Source organism: Lactuca sativa, chromosome 7, assembly GCF_002870075.4.
Source record: "Lactuca sativa cultivar Salinas chromosome 7, Lsat_Salinas_v11, whole genome shotgun sequence".
NCBI lineage: Eukaryota > Viridiplantae > Streptophyta > Magnoliopsida > Asterales > Asteraceae > Lactuca > Lactuca sativa.
The window spans coordinates 13,413,924-13,431,357 of NC_056629.2; the positions used below are offsets into that span (position 1 = coordinate 13,413,924).

Consider the following 17,434-nt stretch of genomic DNA (forward strand, 5'->3'; position numbering starts at 1 on the left):
GTGTTGTGTGTACTTAATCAAAGATGATAAGAAGTTTACTTAATCAACCCCTCCCTCAGGTCTCATTCATAGGTCATAACCACATAACCAAGTAAGTCGTCTCAACTATCAACTAAAGTGGCGTTGGTTCAGTAACAACTTGCATCATTCAGGCCAACTATGCATGCATGGAAAAACCACAATAATAACTTATTGTAGTTTATAATTTGGCTTATTGATAAACTAACTTAATAATATACTAGTTTATAAACTAAAAGCTAGCTTTTTAGTTACTTTGTCAAATATGATCTTATGTTAATTAATTACTAAAACTAAACAAATAAAAAATTTATAACTTACATAATAGACTTTTATATTTTGGTATTTAGAATGTAAATATTTATTTAAGATTATTCGTTTGGATTTATAAATAAGAAATATGTTATATTTAAGTAAAATTATATTACTAATCATATTCTTTTTTTAATTTCCTTAAATTGTAATTTATTATATTGTGATAACATACAAATTATAATTTTGTTATAAAAGTTATTAAATAAATGATCAATTTTATTATTATTATATAAATTTAAAATTATCATTGATTCTATACATTTAGGAGAAAAAAACAATATCATATTAAAAAGATAATTAATATTGGAACAAAAAGGGTTTTGCGTGTTTTTGTGTAATTTGATACCTCAATACACATTGATTTTCAGATTCGGATTTAAAATGGACAATGTTCCACAACATATATATATATATATATATATATATATATATATATATATATATATATATATATATATATATATATATATATATATATATATATATATATAGAGAGAGAGAGAGAGAGAGAGAGAGAGAGAGGTAGGTTCAAATGTTTATCACATCTATTGTGTGCTATAATGCACCAATACGAATTTAGTATTAATTATATGTATATTAAATGTTATCCATACTTATAACTCATTTTTATAGAAACTAATTAAATTCGTCATTAATGTCAACAATAATATTATTTCATAATGAATTTATATCTAGAAGAATTAGAGTGTATTTCAACAGAATGAGAGTGTATTCTAGTGGAATACACTATCGTTCTTCATATTCCATACAACTTTATTGTATTTTAAGTGACTGAATCCCGAAACAAAATACGAACTCATATATAAAAACCTAGATGCGAATTCATTCTGAAAGAATGTTATTACTGACATTAATGACGAATTTAATTAGTTTCCATAAAAAGATAATTATAATTATGAATATCATTTAATATACATATAATTATGGAAATAATTGAATATTTATATTTATTTAATTAAATAATTATTTAATTTACAAATTGTTATTGGTGCATTCTAACACACAATAAATGTAACAAACAAAATAACATATATATATATATATATATATATATATATATATATATATATATATATATATAAAGAGAGAGAGAGAGAGAGAGAGAGAGAGGGAGAGAGAGATAGAGAGAGAGATAAAAAAAAAGTGAATATATGATTGTTATGTGCCTAAGCTTAGGTATAAAACCATTTAAACAACATAGTTTTAAACAAAAAAATCCAATTTCATTTTCTCTTAGTTTTGTTTTAATAGTATATCATTGAATTAATTTCAATTATGGAATGAAAAATATCAATTATATATATTTTTATTGCAAATAATTATTGAAGTTTATAGAGAAAATAAAAAACCAATATTTTTTAGCGCATATAACTCAAACGTTTTGTATTTAATTGAAAAACTATATCGAATGATTTTGTGAAAAACTTGATTGAGTTATGACATGTTCCTGTTTTATCTTTTATTATATTTGTTTTCATTTAGAATTTAGTATGGTTGATTAAATGGCCACGACTTTTAATGCTTTAAGTTCTTAGAAACAATGAAGAAAAAAAAACATAAATTTAATCGACTTTATTTTCTACTATAAATAAACATATTTACTCTGTTTATTTTACCCACAACAAATATTTATTTATTATATCAAACAAATCAATTTCAAGAAATTAAGCTTTAAGATGATTCATTCGTTTGTATGGTGAGGATATGAGCGAAATGTTTTTGTGTATTGTTGTGTGAGAAGCAACTTCAACCGTAATGAGAAAATGTTTGCATTTTTTGGGCATTCCTTTTGTCAACAAAATTGACAAAACTGCAAATTTGGTCCTTGTGGTTTCTAAAAAACTTTGGATAGGGTCAAAAAAGGTTTCGACTTGCATGGGAAGTCCAAAATAAAACCTTTCCGTGGTTTTGGTCCTTAGAACACCTGAAATGACGGTTTTGCCCTTTTAATTTCTTTTTTGTATTTTTTTATTTATTTTAATACTTTTTTATTTTAAGAAATAAAAAATAACATCCCATATCCTCTCTTTCTCTCTCTCACACACACACGTATACGACTTTTTCTCCCAACACAATACCTAGATCTTCTTCTCAATCTCATCTTCTTCACAACCATTGTCATTTGTAAATCATCCTCCTCAACCACCCAATTGACATTTCAGAATCACCCAGAGATCAAGCATCCTTCGACTGCATCCTTCACAAGGTTTGAGGCCATAAACAGAAACTCGGTCTCCATGATTTCTCCATCAACAACCCCAATGAAACCATCATCGACCCTCTGTATGAGTTCCTACAACAGTGGATTAAACCCATATCCTGGAATGACTTATCAGCTGCACATTCATGCTTCAACCATGAGTTCCTAATTCCACTAACTTACGTGTACCAGATTAAAAAGATCTGTTTTGAGTTTGCATTTCAGATTCATGTTCATTGAGCAATCAATAGTGTTGCGTACTGCTAAACCGTTGACAGCTCCGCCTAGGGCCACCTTATCATCTCCGGTTGGCTTCCTTTCCAATAATCTGCTTTGGTGCACCATTCCATCAACCTATCATCGACATCCCCTTTGGTCGACCTTTTGATGATCGATCCAAACAAATATCAATTTTAGGAAATTGATCTGGTCAGCAATTGAGGAGTAGTGGTGCGAAAGTGGTGTTATCGCTTTCTTAATCTCATCGTTCGTCTTTTTGTTATCTTTATCACACACACAGACACACACACAATCTGTGTGTGAGTTCCCACCTGTTGTTCAATCACAGATTAACCCAAGATGGCAGATTATGTTTTTTTATCAAGTATTGCCCTTCCACTTTCTTAATGACGATGGTGAATGGGTGGGACTCGTCGGAGGTGTCGAAGGTGGGTTAGCAGAATGAGGAGACGAAAGAGATAGAAGGGGAAGAGAGAAAAGGGAAGGTACGGTGAATATTGTGGGTGGGATATATAATCCTTTTGATTTTATTATTATTTTAAAGTTAAAATAGTGTTAAAGTAAATATAGAAAATATAAAATGGAAATTAAAAGGGCATAATAGTCTTTTCAAGTTTTTTAGGACCAAATTCATAGAGAATTTCTAATTTTGGACATTCCATGCAAGTTGGAAACTTTTTGGACCCTATCCAAAGTTTTTTACAAACCACAAGGACCAAATTTGTAGTTTTGTCCAACAAAATTTGATCTTTAATTTTACAATTTGGACCTTATAGAATTCGATTAAGCTCAACATACCCTTTAAAATTGTAAATATTCATGTGTTGTCTTTTTTTTTTTTTTTTTTTTTTTTTTTTTCCTAATAATACAACAATATATAATACATTTGACACATTTTGTCAAATAAATAAAAACTAAATAATATATTTACAAATCAAACCATCCCATTTTTTATGTCCTAAACATTTAACAAATTTTGACTATAACTTATCCAATTAATTATATGTTATTTTAATTTACTTTTCCGTATAGTACGGATATAACCTAGTAATATTATTATTATATAAATAACTAGTTGCAATACCTATGTATTACATGAATTAATTAAAAAAAAGTTAAATATAAATATCAAAATATTTGAGAACTTTGAATTTATAAGAAAATAAGAAAAATAATAAATTATTATAATTGAAATGTTTTTTATCTTTTAAATTTAAATAAATAAACAAAAGATATTAATGAACTTTAACTTGGAAAATTTGAAATTAAAAGGTAAATTTATTAATGAAATTATATCAATTTATTAGTATATTTATTGCAATTATTACTTTAAAATATTATACGAAATTTAATAAAATAGAAAAATTAATAAAATGATATGTGAAAAAAAATTTAATTCAAAATAACAATCTAACAATTCAATAAGAATTTGACACGTATAAAAAAAAAATCATTTATTTTATTATTACAGTGAATGTCGTATAAGCACAATTATTTTTTCCCCCTGCCCACACGTACGCCACGTTTCCAAGTACTGCCACGATACAAGTACAAATTTACCGAAACAACCTTTTCAATTCCTCCATTCTTGTTATGTAAGTTTGATGATTTGGTATTTTGGAATATATTTTCACCAAAATTCAAACTCATCAGCATTTGCGCCAAACCAAAGAAAATGAACTACGAACAGAGATTAATCGCCGCCGCCAAGTGCGTATTCGAAGGAGATGCCCGCGCCGCTACCGGGGAGGCTCAAGTCAACTGTTCCGACTATGGTGTAACGGCGACCCTTAAGCCTCACCAAATTGAAGGACTCTCATGGCTCATACGGCGATACCTTATCGGTGTCAACGTTATTCTCGGTACGCAATTCGTTTCAGTTTTGTAATCTAAGATTCTGTTGCAAGTTTTGAATTTGTCCTCATTTTTGGGAAACAATCTGTTCGTTGACAATTTACTCAAATGTCTTAGTTTGGGCAAATTTTGAGTTCATCAATCCCTGCCACTTATGCTTGCGAACCGTCTCTCAGTATGTTTTCTTGTCATGTTGTATGCGTACATTTAGAGAATCGCAAAACGTTAAGATGATTAGCCTATGGCACTTTATTTAGAAATTAGAATAACGACCTAATCCCAAATTGGAACCCTTTACTTTTGTGTGGTTTGACCCATAACGAGCCTTTTTTTGCGCATTTTCACAATCCAACTTTCATCAAAGCAAGTGAGTGCCGCCTCAGTTATCTTCCTAATTGAGAACGATGAAAGTGCTGTTTTTGCTTATATGAACATGAACTGTTAAATGTAGACATGATGAAGTTACATTGATAAAAGTAACACCTCAGTTTCATCAAGGTTAGCTTCATCCCGTGATTTCAATTTTAAAAAAAATACCTTTTCTTGTATTGGTTGGGATCTCATAAAGAGCCAAAATTGAGATTAGGGGATGCAAGATGCTTTGTTGGAGTGACAGAGTTTATGATCTCACTACTTGAATCAAGCTGATGATCACTATTCGATTGAGAGTAATAAACTTGAAACACAACTTGCAGATGAAACTAAAATTGAAAAACTTAAACTTGAATCAGCCCTTGACCATGAACTCGAGCCTTGAACTACCCTTGAGTAATCATTTCTTCACTGAAAATGTAAAAAGCTCTCAACTGGTTCAGTTTATCCGTGAAGTAGCCTTGGTTAATTGAATTTGAATTCATGCTATTATGATGGTCACTTAATATTTTTTTGCTAGCATTTTGTTTCATTGTAGTAATACTATCTACTCAAGAATATGAATTGTGGTGACTTGGTTGTTTTGTTTCATGTGTTTGCAGGAGATGAGGTATACTTGCATTTCTACATCGAAACTGGAAGCTTGCAAAGTTTTATTGAAATCTCTTACTTACATTCTAATTGTTGAATTGGCAACTAAAACATTAATGAAAATAATGCAAAAATTAAACCTTTTCTTCCACCTTCTTTAAGAAAACAATGTGCACAGTAAAGAAGCCAAGATACGTCCCTAAAAAACTGAAACCAAATTCTCAAAATTGGTAAACTAAATTACACCAAACATATCAAACAACTACAACTGGAAAATCCCATATCAATTTTTGGAGAAATCATGTAATAAAATCATGAAATTATGCCACTTTAATTCTAGAATTCCATGGTTAACATAAAGGGTATTCAATATGAGTATGGTTGTTGGGATTTCGTCCCACATAGATAGAAAATAATTAAATTATTCACTGTATATGTATAATCTACCTCCCTTATCAAATATTGCAAGTCAAAACAATTTTCCTTGCTTTGATGGATTTAGTTGATTGTTTTGATTCTTTTATAAATGAAGTAGAATTATGTACATAAAGTGAAAAATTCACTTATTTTCCATCTATATGGGACTAAATCCCCACATTTTTTCAATTCAAATTCTTATACTCATCCTTTAAATGGTTACTAACAGATGGGGCTTGGAAAGACATTACAAGCCATCTCATTCCTAAGTTATTTAAAGTTTTCTCGTGGATTACACGGACCCTTTTGTAAGTAATCAAAAAATTACTTTGCTAATCGTAACATAACATGTTGTGATTATTTATTAATTCTTTAATATATGTCTTGCACAGTGATACTCTGTCCTCTCAGTGTAACTGATGGATGGGTATCAGAAGTCAACCAATTCGCCCCAAAGTTGACCATTCTTCGTTATGTTGGAGACAAACAACACAGGCGTACTTTGAGAAGAGAAATGTTTGAACATGTGCAAAAACAATCGTCACCACCCAATGTAAGTAATAAGTAGTCCAACAAGTTCTTGCTGACGTGTTTATGCATGCTGATGTGGCGTTGAGTTTTTCAGGTGCAGGCGTTACCTTTTGATGTGCTCCTTACAACATATGATATTGCTTTAATCGATCAAGACTTTCTTTCTCAAATTCCATGGAATTATGTTGTTATTGATGAGGCTCAAAGACTTAAAAATCCTTCCAGTGTAGGTTTTAACTTTTTAAGACTAGTTTATTAGTTTCTTTAAAGTGTGTTTCAGGTTTATTGATTGTTTGATTGTTTTTCAGGTTTTGTATAATGTTCTCAGAGAGAGTTATATGATGCCTAGGTGTCTACTCATGACTGGAACACCTATTCAGAATAGTCTTACTGAGCTTTGGGCTCTTTTGCATTTCTGTATGCCTTCAATCTTTGGGACATTGGAGCAATTCTGCTCAAAATTTAAAGAAGGTAAAGGTGCATCAGTAGATAAGGAGAAGTTCAAAAGCTTAAGATATATTTTGGGGGCATTCATGCTACGAAGAACAAAGTCTAGGCTTATTCAAAGTGGGACCCTTTCTTTGCCACCTCTTACTGAAATCACAGTGTAAGTTTCTTATTATGGGGCGTGTTTGTTTCGTTGCCAATTCCATTCTTCCTTTTTATTAAAAGACCAAAATACCCTTATTGTTACTCTAGATACCAATTTAGTTAACAGATTCCATTTTTTTAATCAGGATGGCTCCATTGGTGACCTTGCAGAAGAAGGTGTATATGTCAATACTAAGAAGAGAGCTTCCTAAGCTTCTAGCATTGTCTTCTGGAACTTCTAGTCATCAATCCTTGCAGAATATTGTAAGCCGACATCTCTCCTTCTAGGCTTACTATCATGAACATTTAGCAGGAAAACATTTTGTCATGGCTTGTTAGTTTTTTACCAAATTCGACAAGGGTAAATTAGTCATTTTTCATAAATTTGATGACTGGACAAAAAGTGTTATAAATCATTGCATTAGGGACTTGAAATGAAAAAAAGGATTCCTTTTGGACCGTATTCAAAGAACACAATATAGTACAGGGACCAAAAATGTAAATTACTTGAGAAGTAGTATTTGATTGCTTGTGTTAATGCAGGTAATACAACTACGTAAAGCATGTAGTCATCCTTACCTCTTTGCTGGTATAGAGCCAGAACCATATGAAGAGGGTGAACACTTGGTTCAGGTATAAAAACATATCATATCTCTATTTATTTATAAAATCATACAAAAATGTTAGTAATAAATTTAAAATCTTTTTTGATTTCTTTCAGGCAAGTGGAAAACTGGTAGTCTTAGACCAGCTACTTCAGAAGCTACATACTTCTGGACACCGTGTTCTTCTGTTCGCACAGATGACACACACACTTGATGTATTGCAGGTTTACTTCCTTCTTTTTGCATAAATAAAACTGCCAGCTGTCAGCTACTCAGCCATGTTTATGTATATCCATTTAACTTTTTTGGAAAATTTTGAAATACAGGACTACATGGAGTTGAGAAAATACCCTTATGAGCGGCTTGATGGATCCATTAGGGCTGAAGAGCGGTTTGCTGCAATAAGAAGTTTTAGCCGAAAGTCCGGAATTGGAAATTCCAATTCCGAAGCTGATTCCGACTCTGCATTTGTCTTCATGATTTCCACCAGAGCAGGGGGAGTTGGGTTAAATCTTGTAGCTGCTGACACTGTGAGCTTTGCAATACTACCATCCCTCTTTCTCTCTCTCTCCTTTGACTTGGTCCCATTGTTTGACTGAGTATTGTACAAAAATAAATGCAGGTTATATTTTATGAGCAAGATTGGAATCCACAGGTGGATAAGCAGGCGTTACAGAGGGCCCACAGGATTGGTCAAATGAACCACGTCATGTCCATCAATTTAGTCACTGAACGCACAGTGGAGGAGGTGAGTCAAAATTTTATTATGCTGTTAAAAGGAGTGAAAGTAGGTTGGTTGGTATTTTAAACCTTTGAATTGAATGAATACCCCTCCCTTGTAGGTTATCATGCAGAGAGCAGAGAGGAAGTTGCAACTGAGTCATGATGTGATAGGTGAAGATGATAATACAGACAAGGAAAAGGAATGTAAAGACATGGTTGGAGTTGCTCCAACTGATCTTCGATCTGTTATACTGAGTCTACACATTCTCGATCCCAAACAGAATTCCGATCATCAATTAGACATGTCAAAATTGAATGATATAATCGATAAGGTGATTGCCTTCCGACATGGCGGAAATGATCCAACGGTTGAGATCGATTCAAATGATGTATTGCAATTAGGCGGACATGGAAGACGTGATGTTGACTTTGACCCTGGTGTTGATGAAGCTTCGTATCTTTCGTGGGTTGAGAAGATTAAGGAGACATCGGAGAAATGTGATGAGTCAGCATTGGAGGAGGAGAGAAATAAGAGAAGTTTAATGGTAATGGAGGAGAAGAGAGTGAAAGCGGAGGCTGTTAGGAAGAAGGCTGAGGAGAAGAAATTGGCGAAATGGGAAGCTCAAGGGTATGAGTCGTTGAATGTGAAGGATGTTGTGGGCCCTACCAATAATATGCTTTTGGATTCTGGTTTGGTGAACTTTGTTTATGGAGATTGTACACAGCCTTCTAAAGTTTCTCCCTCTGAGTCTTCTATAATTTTCAGGTGATTACTCTTCTTGTTTCTACATATAGCGTCCTACTTCCGTTTTTTTATTTTATTTATTTTATTTATTTTTTTACAGCTGTGTTGATGATTCGGGGAAGTGGGGACATGGTGGTATGTTTGATGCATTAGCTAAGCTTTCACCTGAAATTCCATCTGCATATGAACGAGCTTCTGAATTTGGGGACCTTCATCTTGGCGACCTCCATTTAATACAAGTGACAGGTCAGCATCTTAATATCTTAGTAATACAATTAATTTTTTTAGTTGTTGTAGAAAGTTCTAGAAAGTGTTGGAACATTGTGCAGGTGGTGACGTGGACAATAACAATAACAATAATAAAGGACGTGAGTGGGTGGGCCTAGCTGTTGTCCAATCGTATAATCCAAGACGGAAAGTGCCACGTAGCAGTATCTCTATTTCTGATCTGGAACAGTGTCTCTCAAAAGCTTCGTTTTCAGCTGCTAAAAATTCTGGTATTTTTTATATTATTAATATTATATAATTATTTTAATTATTATTATTAATTTATTACTGTGAATAAAATAAATAGCTTCGATCCATATGCCACGAATTGGGTACCAAGATGGGGCAGATAGGTCAGAGTGGTACTCAGTTGAACGTCTTCTTCGAAAGTATGCTGCTTTATATGGCCTAAAGATATACGTGTAAGTCCACCTCCATTATTTTATATAAAAATTATGCAAAAAAAAAAAAGAAATTGTAAAAAATGAATCAAAAGTTGGTGTAATTTAGAAGAACTGGATTTATGATTTTCAGGTACTATTTTCGGCGAGGTTCGTCTTGAGAGTTGTGGAGGCAAGTGAGTTCTTCATATCTACTTTAACTTCATACAGCTTTATACTATTGTATCTTATTCAGTTTAGTAACTTTTTATGTTATGTTGTATAATTGTTTAATGTTATAATTTACATAGGTATTGTAATATAAAATGTATATATAAATTGAATTACTAACGAAACAAACTAGTAAACAAAAAAGGCACTATTGGGAATTTATATATAAGAAACGAAAGTGTATATCCATAAGAGAGAATAGATATAACGTATTGAAGACAAATACTCTTTAGAAATGAATGATTGTGAAAGAGAAGTAAACAAACTAGCCAAGTATAATTCTTTACATTAAAGGGAGTGGTGATGTGTATGTTAAGTTGTCATATCATTTTTTGGCATGTCACCTAGGAGCATCTCCAATGGAAGGTTTATTATTATACATTTTTTTTAAATGACGACTTAATAATATTGAAAAAGATAGTTATTTTGCTTGCTTATTTTCGCAACTTGTAAATGGATCACCTTCAATTTTAACCATATATCTGCCCTTTCACTTATAACCTAGTTTTAAATATATTTTATTTATGTACTTATTAAATATTCTATATAAATATAAATACTAATAACATTTTATTTCTAAAGTACAATTGTTATGACAGTAATATAATATTTTTAATGTTTTTCATTTTATTTTTATAACTATATCATAATTTTTTTTTGTATTTTACATATATAAGCAATGAATCGATATATATTTATTAAAAAATATTTTTGTTTAAAAATATATAATTAAATGAGAAGCTTTTATAAATCATTTTTAGAAAGACGAGATAAATTAATTAAATTTATAAAAAACTATTTAAATAAGCTTAATTATTAGAGCAATCATTTATTAATGTAGAGGTCAAAATTAATGAAATGATGATGTGACATTTATTTTAAATCATAATATAATTTAATCATTGAAGATGTTTTAAGTATATAATGATATTACTATCGAAGATGCTTTAAGCATATCATGATACCAGGGAATGGTGGTGAGTTTGATATTAAGTTTGGAAGAAAAAAAACTAAAATAAAGTCTCTCTCTCTCTCCTCTCTCTCTCTCTCTCTCTCTCTCTCTCTCTCTCTCTCTCTCTCTCTCCGGCACGTGGTGCTCTCCCGTAGCGTGCTAGGGGATGGTGTTGGCGTGTGCTAACAAAGCTTGGTGAGTGGGCTTGATACACTCACTTTCTGTTAGGGATGAGATTTAGAACCGGAAAACCGGACCGGAATCGGAATCGGACCGGAACCGGAACCATTAGAACCGAAAAATATAGAACCGGTTTCGGTTCCGGGTTTACAAATTGGCTTTATCCGAGTTCCGGGTAATCCGGGTTTGGGTCCATCGGGTTCGGGTAAACCGGGTCTAAAAACCGGAACCAGTGTTTGGAACCGGAACCATTTTTAGGGCCGGAACCGGTTTTTATGAAACGTTTAAAATATGCATATCTCATTGGTTTCAACTCCGATTGATATGTGGTTTTTTCCAACATGTAGTTTAGAGTTTGTAAATGATTTTAGACTATAAATTTGTCATTTTTAGTTTTATATTCATTGACTTACAGTCTCACAAAGTCGAGATATCAAAGCTGGAAGTTTTTAGTTTTTCAGTTTTTTTTTTTTTTTTTTTTTTTTTTTTTTTTTTTGAGAAAGTTTTAAAACATACATATCTAATTCGTTTGAAGTTGGATTGACATGTGGTTTTTTTCCAACTTGCATTTATAGTTTGTATATGAGTTTAGACTATATTTTTGTCATTTTTGGTTTAACATTCAATGATTTACAGTCCTCCGAAGCCGAGATATCAAAACTAAAATTTTTCAACTTTTTCAGCTATTTGTTTTTGTATTTTGTATTATGTGAAAATGTTAACACATGCATATCTCATTCGTTTAAAGTTGGATTGACATGCGGTTTTTTCCAGAGTTTATTTTAGATTTTGTGCATGATTTTAGACTATAATTTTGTTAATTTTGGTTTCAGATTCACTGAGTTACAATCCCCCGAAGTCGGGATATCAATATGAAAATTTTCAAAGTTCAACCCATTAAGTAGTAAGTAATTACCAAAAAATTCCGGTTTTTCCGGTTCTAACCCACTTATTTGGTTCCAACCTACCCACTTTGATGTTTCCGGGTTTTCCGGTTCTAGACCCATTTTATCCGGAACCGAACTGGAACCGGTTCATACATACCGGTCTGGTTCTACAAAATCCCGTTTACCGGTTCTGGGTTTTCCGGGTCCATCCGATAAGGGTTTGGACCCACTTTCATCCCTACTTCCTGTAGTCTTATGTAAATCAGACAGTTTTATAAAATAGTATATTTTAATTTTTAAAATTATTGTAAAAATTGTATTAACCATAGTTCTTCTATAAAGAAAATGACAAGAAATAAATGTTTACATATTTGAGTTTTTAGTTGGTAAAAAAATCATTACCGACTATGATAAGACTTAAAAAAAAGGTCTAAGGTTTTAAAAACAACTTTATATAATTTATTATCTTATAATATTTTTACTATATTTTCTTTATTTTAGCAAAATAATGTCATTGTAATATTACTACTGTATTTTTTTTAGCTCATTCAAATAAGTTGGATGACATAAAATATTATATTACTATAATACTAGTATATTTTTTCGTTGCCTTAGATGGTAATCGGCTTATTATAATATTGTTTTTGTTTGATTGTTAAGCCAACATATAAAAAATATTTAAACTTTGCTATGTTCACAAAAGAGCATTGAAAGTAGGGTTCATGTCCTCGTGGATAGAATAGTATAATGCTATATGAAGTTAAAGTAGATAAGACTTGAATAATCAGTGGTAAAAACATCTAATTTCAAGTCTATTTCATGACTAAAGGAATAATGTTGGGCTGGTGGTAGCATGGTTGGGGAGATATCATCCTTGAGCCTGATGATTCAAGTTCTTGAGACATGTAGAAGTCAAGAGTAGTATAATAATAGATTAAGAACCATTTGATTGTTAATATTTTTAATTCCTAAAACAATTAAACATTAAAAAAAAATAAAATAAGGTTGCGAGAATTGGTCTAATCTAAAATGACCAACATAAAAAAAAAAATTACGATGTTAATTCAAAACCAAACATGCATCACTAAACCCAAACCCTTTCCAAAATCAATTCAACGACTAAGATGAACTAAGACATGAAATCGGAAATCAAGATTTTTATTTGATCGTGGCTAAAAGGAATTAATAGTTCGAACATAAATCAATATGCAAATTAATTTTGCAAACATGGGAATAATCATTTCCAAATGCTTTTAAAACACCCAAGTCTTCGGAAAAGCATCCACATAACCCTTTTTTGCCAAGTAGAAAGGCCAATCGCATAGCCCGTGTAAAATGAACTATAAACTCACGACCCATGTGCACATAAAAGTACAATGCCTTTCATGACATTTTGCATTTCTCTCCCCACATGTTCATGTAAATAACAATGAAAAGCACACACCGATTAGAATCCAAAAGCTTATTGAAATTCTAAAGCAATTTCAAATGATGTGTGAACTTCTTTCAAATCAGCGAACTTTTTTCCAATTCCACCAAAAAGCAAAAATGTACCAAGATGATAAAACGATGCAAAGACGTAAATAAACATGCTAAACTATGCATAAAATGCATCTAAATTTCTCTTTGTATGACGGTGTATTACCATCATAATATAATCTTATTGTATTCTCTCTATCTGACAAAATATATTATATCTTTGTATTCTTTCTATCTAACATAATATATTATCATACTACAATCTTAGTGTATTTTTTCTTATCTAACAGAGAGTGTTACATTGCTATAGTCTTAATATTCTCACTCTCTGACATAGGGTATTATTTTAAGGTAAGATAATATCCTCTATCAATGGATAATTTCTTACGGTAAGATAATACCCTTTATTATACAAAGATAATACCCTTTTCGAGATAGAGTACATACATTAAAATAATATCATCAATGAGATAGAGAAGAATACAATGAAGTTATAGTAATACGATACATTTTGTTATAATAAGATTACAATAAGATAATACATTTTGTTATAATTGACATAAATATACGATGATATTACAACATTATTTTTCATAAACAAAGAATATAATAAAATAATAAAATAAAATTATAAAAACTTAGTTGTTTTGGAAAAACCATAATTTTATTCTTTTTTGTTTTTTAAGAAAATGCCACACACACACATATATATATATATATATATATATATATATATATATATATATATATATATATATATATATATATATATATATATATATATATATATATATATATACACCCGGTTACTTTATGACTTTTTGTATTAAAAAAAAGAAGCCAAATGTGTAAAATGGCATTTACATGGTTCTTGTATTTTTCTTTTATGTTTAAAAGAATTAAGCCATAACTTAGGCTGTGTTTGACGTGCCACACTTATTTTTCGAGCTTATTTATGTTGTCGTGTTTGGTAAGCTAAAAAGTGGTTTATAAGCTAGCTTTTTGAAAAGCTACTTAGACTAGCTTTTTAGGAGTTTTTTTTAAAATTTTCCAAATACACCCTTTAATTAATCAACTATCAGTTAGTTTTTCAACTATCAACTAGCTTTTTAATTATCAGCTAGCTTTTCAGTCAGTACGCCAAACATAACCTTAGTTATAAATATAGACTTTTTTTTAACAATAACCCAAACTATAAATATAAAAAAAGTTATTAAATATATATAAGCTGGAAAAATTATGTACTTCAAATTTATATCTTTTTAGTGTCAATATAAAATGATTTGGAAATGTATTATTCCAAGATTGATGTAATGAATTGAAAATGATTTTAACATGGGAAAGTTTTCATGAAAAATTGAAGGGACCACATGTTCCGACTACTATTACTAAGTTGTGCTTTTTAAAAAGTAAAAATAAAAAAAAAAATTTATTGTTAAAAGCATCCACAATGCACAATTTAATAGAATGATGGAATGAAGTTGAATAATTGGTTGACTTTCAATGGATTAGACTCAACTATAATGGGATGTCAAGTTGCGTTCAATCTTCTTATTCTAATAAATGAATAAATCTATTCTCCTATTGACAAATGTCATAATATTCGAATACTCATTAATATTATACTATCTCCGTCCCAAATTGATAGTCCACTTTTGACTTTTAAAGTCTTTTTTCTTCAACTTTGATCTTAAATATTTTTGTTTTTGATATATAATACTTGATGCAAAATATATGAATAAATTGTATTTTAAATATTTTTTCATTGTTATAAATTTTATCAACTAATATATAACACAAATAAATGTATTTAAGATCAAAGTTGAAGAAAAATGACTTCAAAATTCAAAAGTGGACTATCAATTTGGGATGGAGAGAGTATGTCATATATCATGTCACTTGTCAACATATCAATTTTAAATTTTAAATTTTAAATATTCCTCTCTAAGTTCCTTAAATTAACAATTGATTCTTCATTTTAAATTTTTTCATTTTAATTATATTAAATAATAAAATAAAATTAATCCAGTTGATAAGATTATATAACTTCACATATTTATTTAACTTAACGATTATAATTTTGTATAACTAAAAAAATATCTCTTAAACAATAATTTATTTAAAATAATTTATTAATAATTTTAATTTTCTAATATGAAAGTTTAATTAATTTTATAACCGTAGTTCTCACAGCTATAAACTAGTAAAAATATATAGAAAAGTGTTATATATAATGATCTTAATCACTTCAGTATGCATATTAACGTAGTTTCAAAGAGAATCACAACATGTATAAAGAACAAATCATATGAATATGAATGACTATAGACACTGAATAAAACGTGAGACTTAGCTAGACAATGAAGAGTAAATGCATGATTCTACACTAAACAATGGATGAACAATTTTCTTCTGTAGATTTATTGGTGTATGTTTTATACGCATGATGACTAATGACATGAAAACAAACTAAAATGCCTAATATGAAAAAAGACCTCTCAAGGCAAAGAAAGGTTTTCAATGGTTGACTTAATGGGGCCACCGGTATATAGAATCATGCTGATGCTTCATAGCTTTCATAGCTGTAACACTAGCATTCATAGCTCTAATTTCAGAACTCATAGCTGCAAACTCGGTTTTCATAGCTGTAAATTCAGCTTCCATACCTTCAAATTGGGACTTATAATCCGTTGACAAAGAAGTCTGGTAGCCATCCTCCTGTGGTTGAACCTCTGGAAGTAGAAATTTCATTTTTTCGATAATACATGTTACATTCGCTAAAGAGAAGCTAGTAGAGGGGCTTGATGATGAACCAGAAGACAAAATATTAGTAGAAAATGCAGTACCGCCACTGGTAACTGTGGGAATCGATTTCCCCATGGCTGAACTTGCGGAAAACGGAGACGAAGGAGAGGGACTGGAAATTGTGGCCATCGATTTCTCGATAGCTGCAGTGGTGGACAACGAAGATGAAGGAGATGTACTGCTACTCTTGATGATTGTGCCGGTAGATTTTCCCCAGGCTGTACTGGTGGACGAAGGCGCAAAGCTGGATCCAAAGGGAGATGCCACGGCGGAGGAAGCGCCGGAAGGCCCGAAACAGTAGGTGATTGACTGGTTGGACCGGCAGCGATTGAGGCGCCAATAGGTCGGAAACCAGAAATAGGTAAGGGAGCGGTAGAAGACGTCGTAGAAGATGGAAATGCAAATGCAGCCAATGGAATTGATGATGAAGGCTCTACGAATGTCGATGGAGCAAACGGTGAAGCGGATGCGGCGGGGTTTGGAGAGAATGTAGTTGGAGGTGGATACAAAAACCGTGATGGCAATGACGAGGTTGAAGAAGCAGTGGCGAAGGAAAACCCCGCCATTGTTGATCCTTTTTCTCTCTCGGTAAAACCAATTTGAATTTCGAATGAGGTAATAGGAAGAGACGACTAGGGTTTAATAGTATATGGCATCTGGTTTTGATCGGAGGTTTCCATTTTGGGTCGGAAGAATCCGAATTCTACAAAAGCTTGGTTGCAAATTTAGGCCCATTTATTCACCTCCAACTTTCAAATTCCATATATCAATCGAAATTAGTTTTTGTAATAACCCCGATGATAATTTTAAATAGGATTAAATACTTACTTATTAAGTAGTTATCATAACAGGTGCTACATCATGTACAACTATCCACAACGAGAAATCTTTTTTAAAGAGCTTATTGGAATTATCATACCGATTCATCGTCACATCAACAAACCAAAAAACTTAAAAAACATTTTATAATAGTGTGAAATATATCTGAAAGCTTATTTATGATTTTTAATAATATCAATTTATAAATTAA

At 31.1% G+C, this 17,434-nt stretch overlaps 1 protein-coding gene and 1 long non-coding RNA gene across 2 annotated transcripts; one reads left to right on the forward strand and one right to left on the reverse strand.

Annotated features, from left to right (window-relative positions):
* The first annotated feature begins 4,374 nt into the window (after window positions 1–4,374).
* Window positions 4,375–10,230, forward strand: LOC111906017 (probable helicase CHR10). Its single transcript, XM_023901756.3, has 16 exons — window positions 4,375–4,656; window positions 5,623–5,630; window positions 6,258–6,336; window positions 6,421–6,581; window positions 6,654–6,785; window positions 6,868–7,166; window positions 7,297–7,414; window positions 7,694–7,783; window positions 7,872–7,979; window positions 8,082–8,285; window positions 8,378–8,503; window positions 8,598–9,244; window positions 9,324–9,469; window positions 9,553–9,720; window positions 9,798–9,912; window positions 10,025–10,230. The coding sequence occupies exons 1-16, from the start codon at window positions 4,470–4,472 to the stop codon at window positions 10,050–10,052; spliced, it is 2,616 nt and encodes an 871-aa protein (XP_023757524.1). The 5' UTR covers window positions 4,375–4,469; the 3' UTR covers window positions 10,053–10,230.
* On the reverse strand, window positions 7,779–8,698 carry LOC122195028 (uncharacterized). The gene is made up of 2 exons (XR_006184952.2): window positions 8,566–8,698; window positions 7,779–8,350 (listed from the first exon to the last, which is right to left on the reverse strand). It is a non-coding gene; the product is annotated as an uncharacterized LOC122195028 (long non-coding RNA).
* Window positions 10,231–17,434: the final 7,204 nt, after the last annotated feature.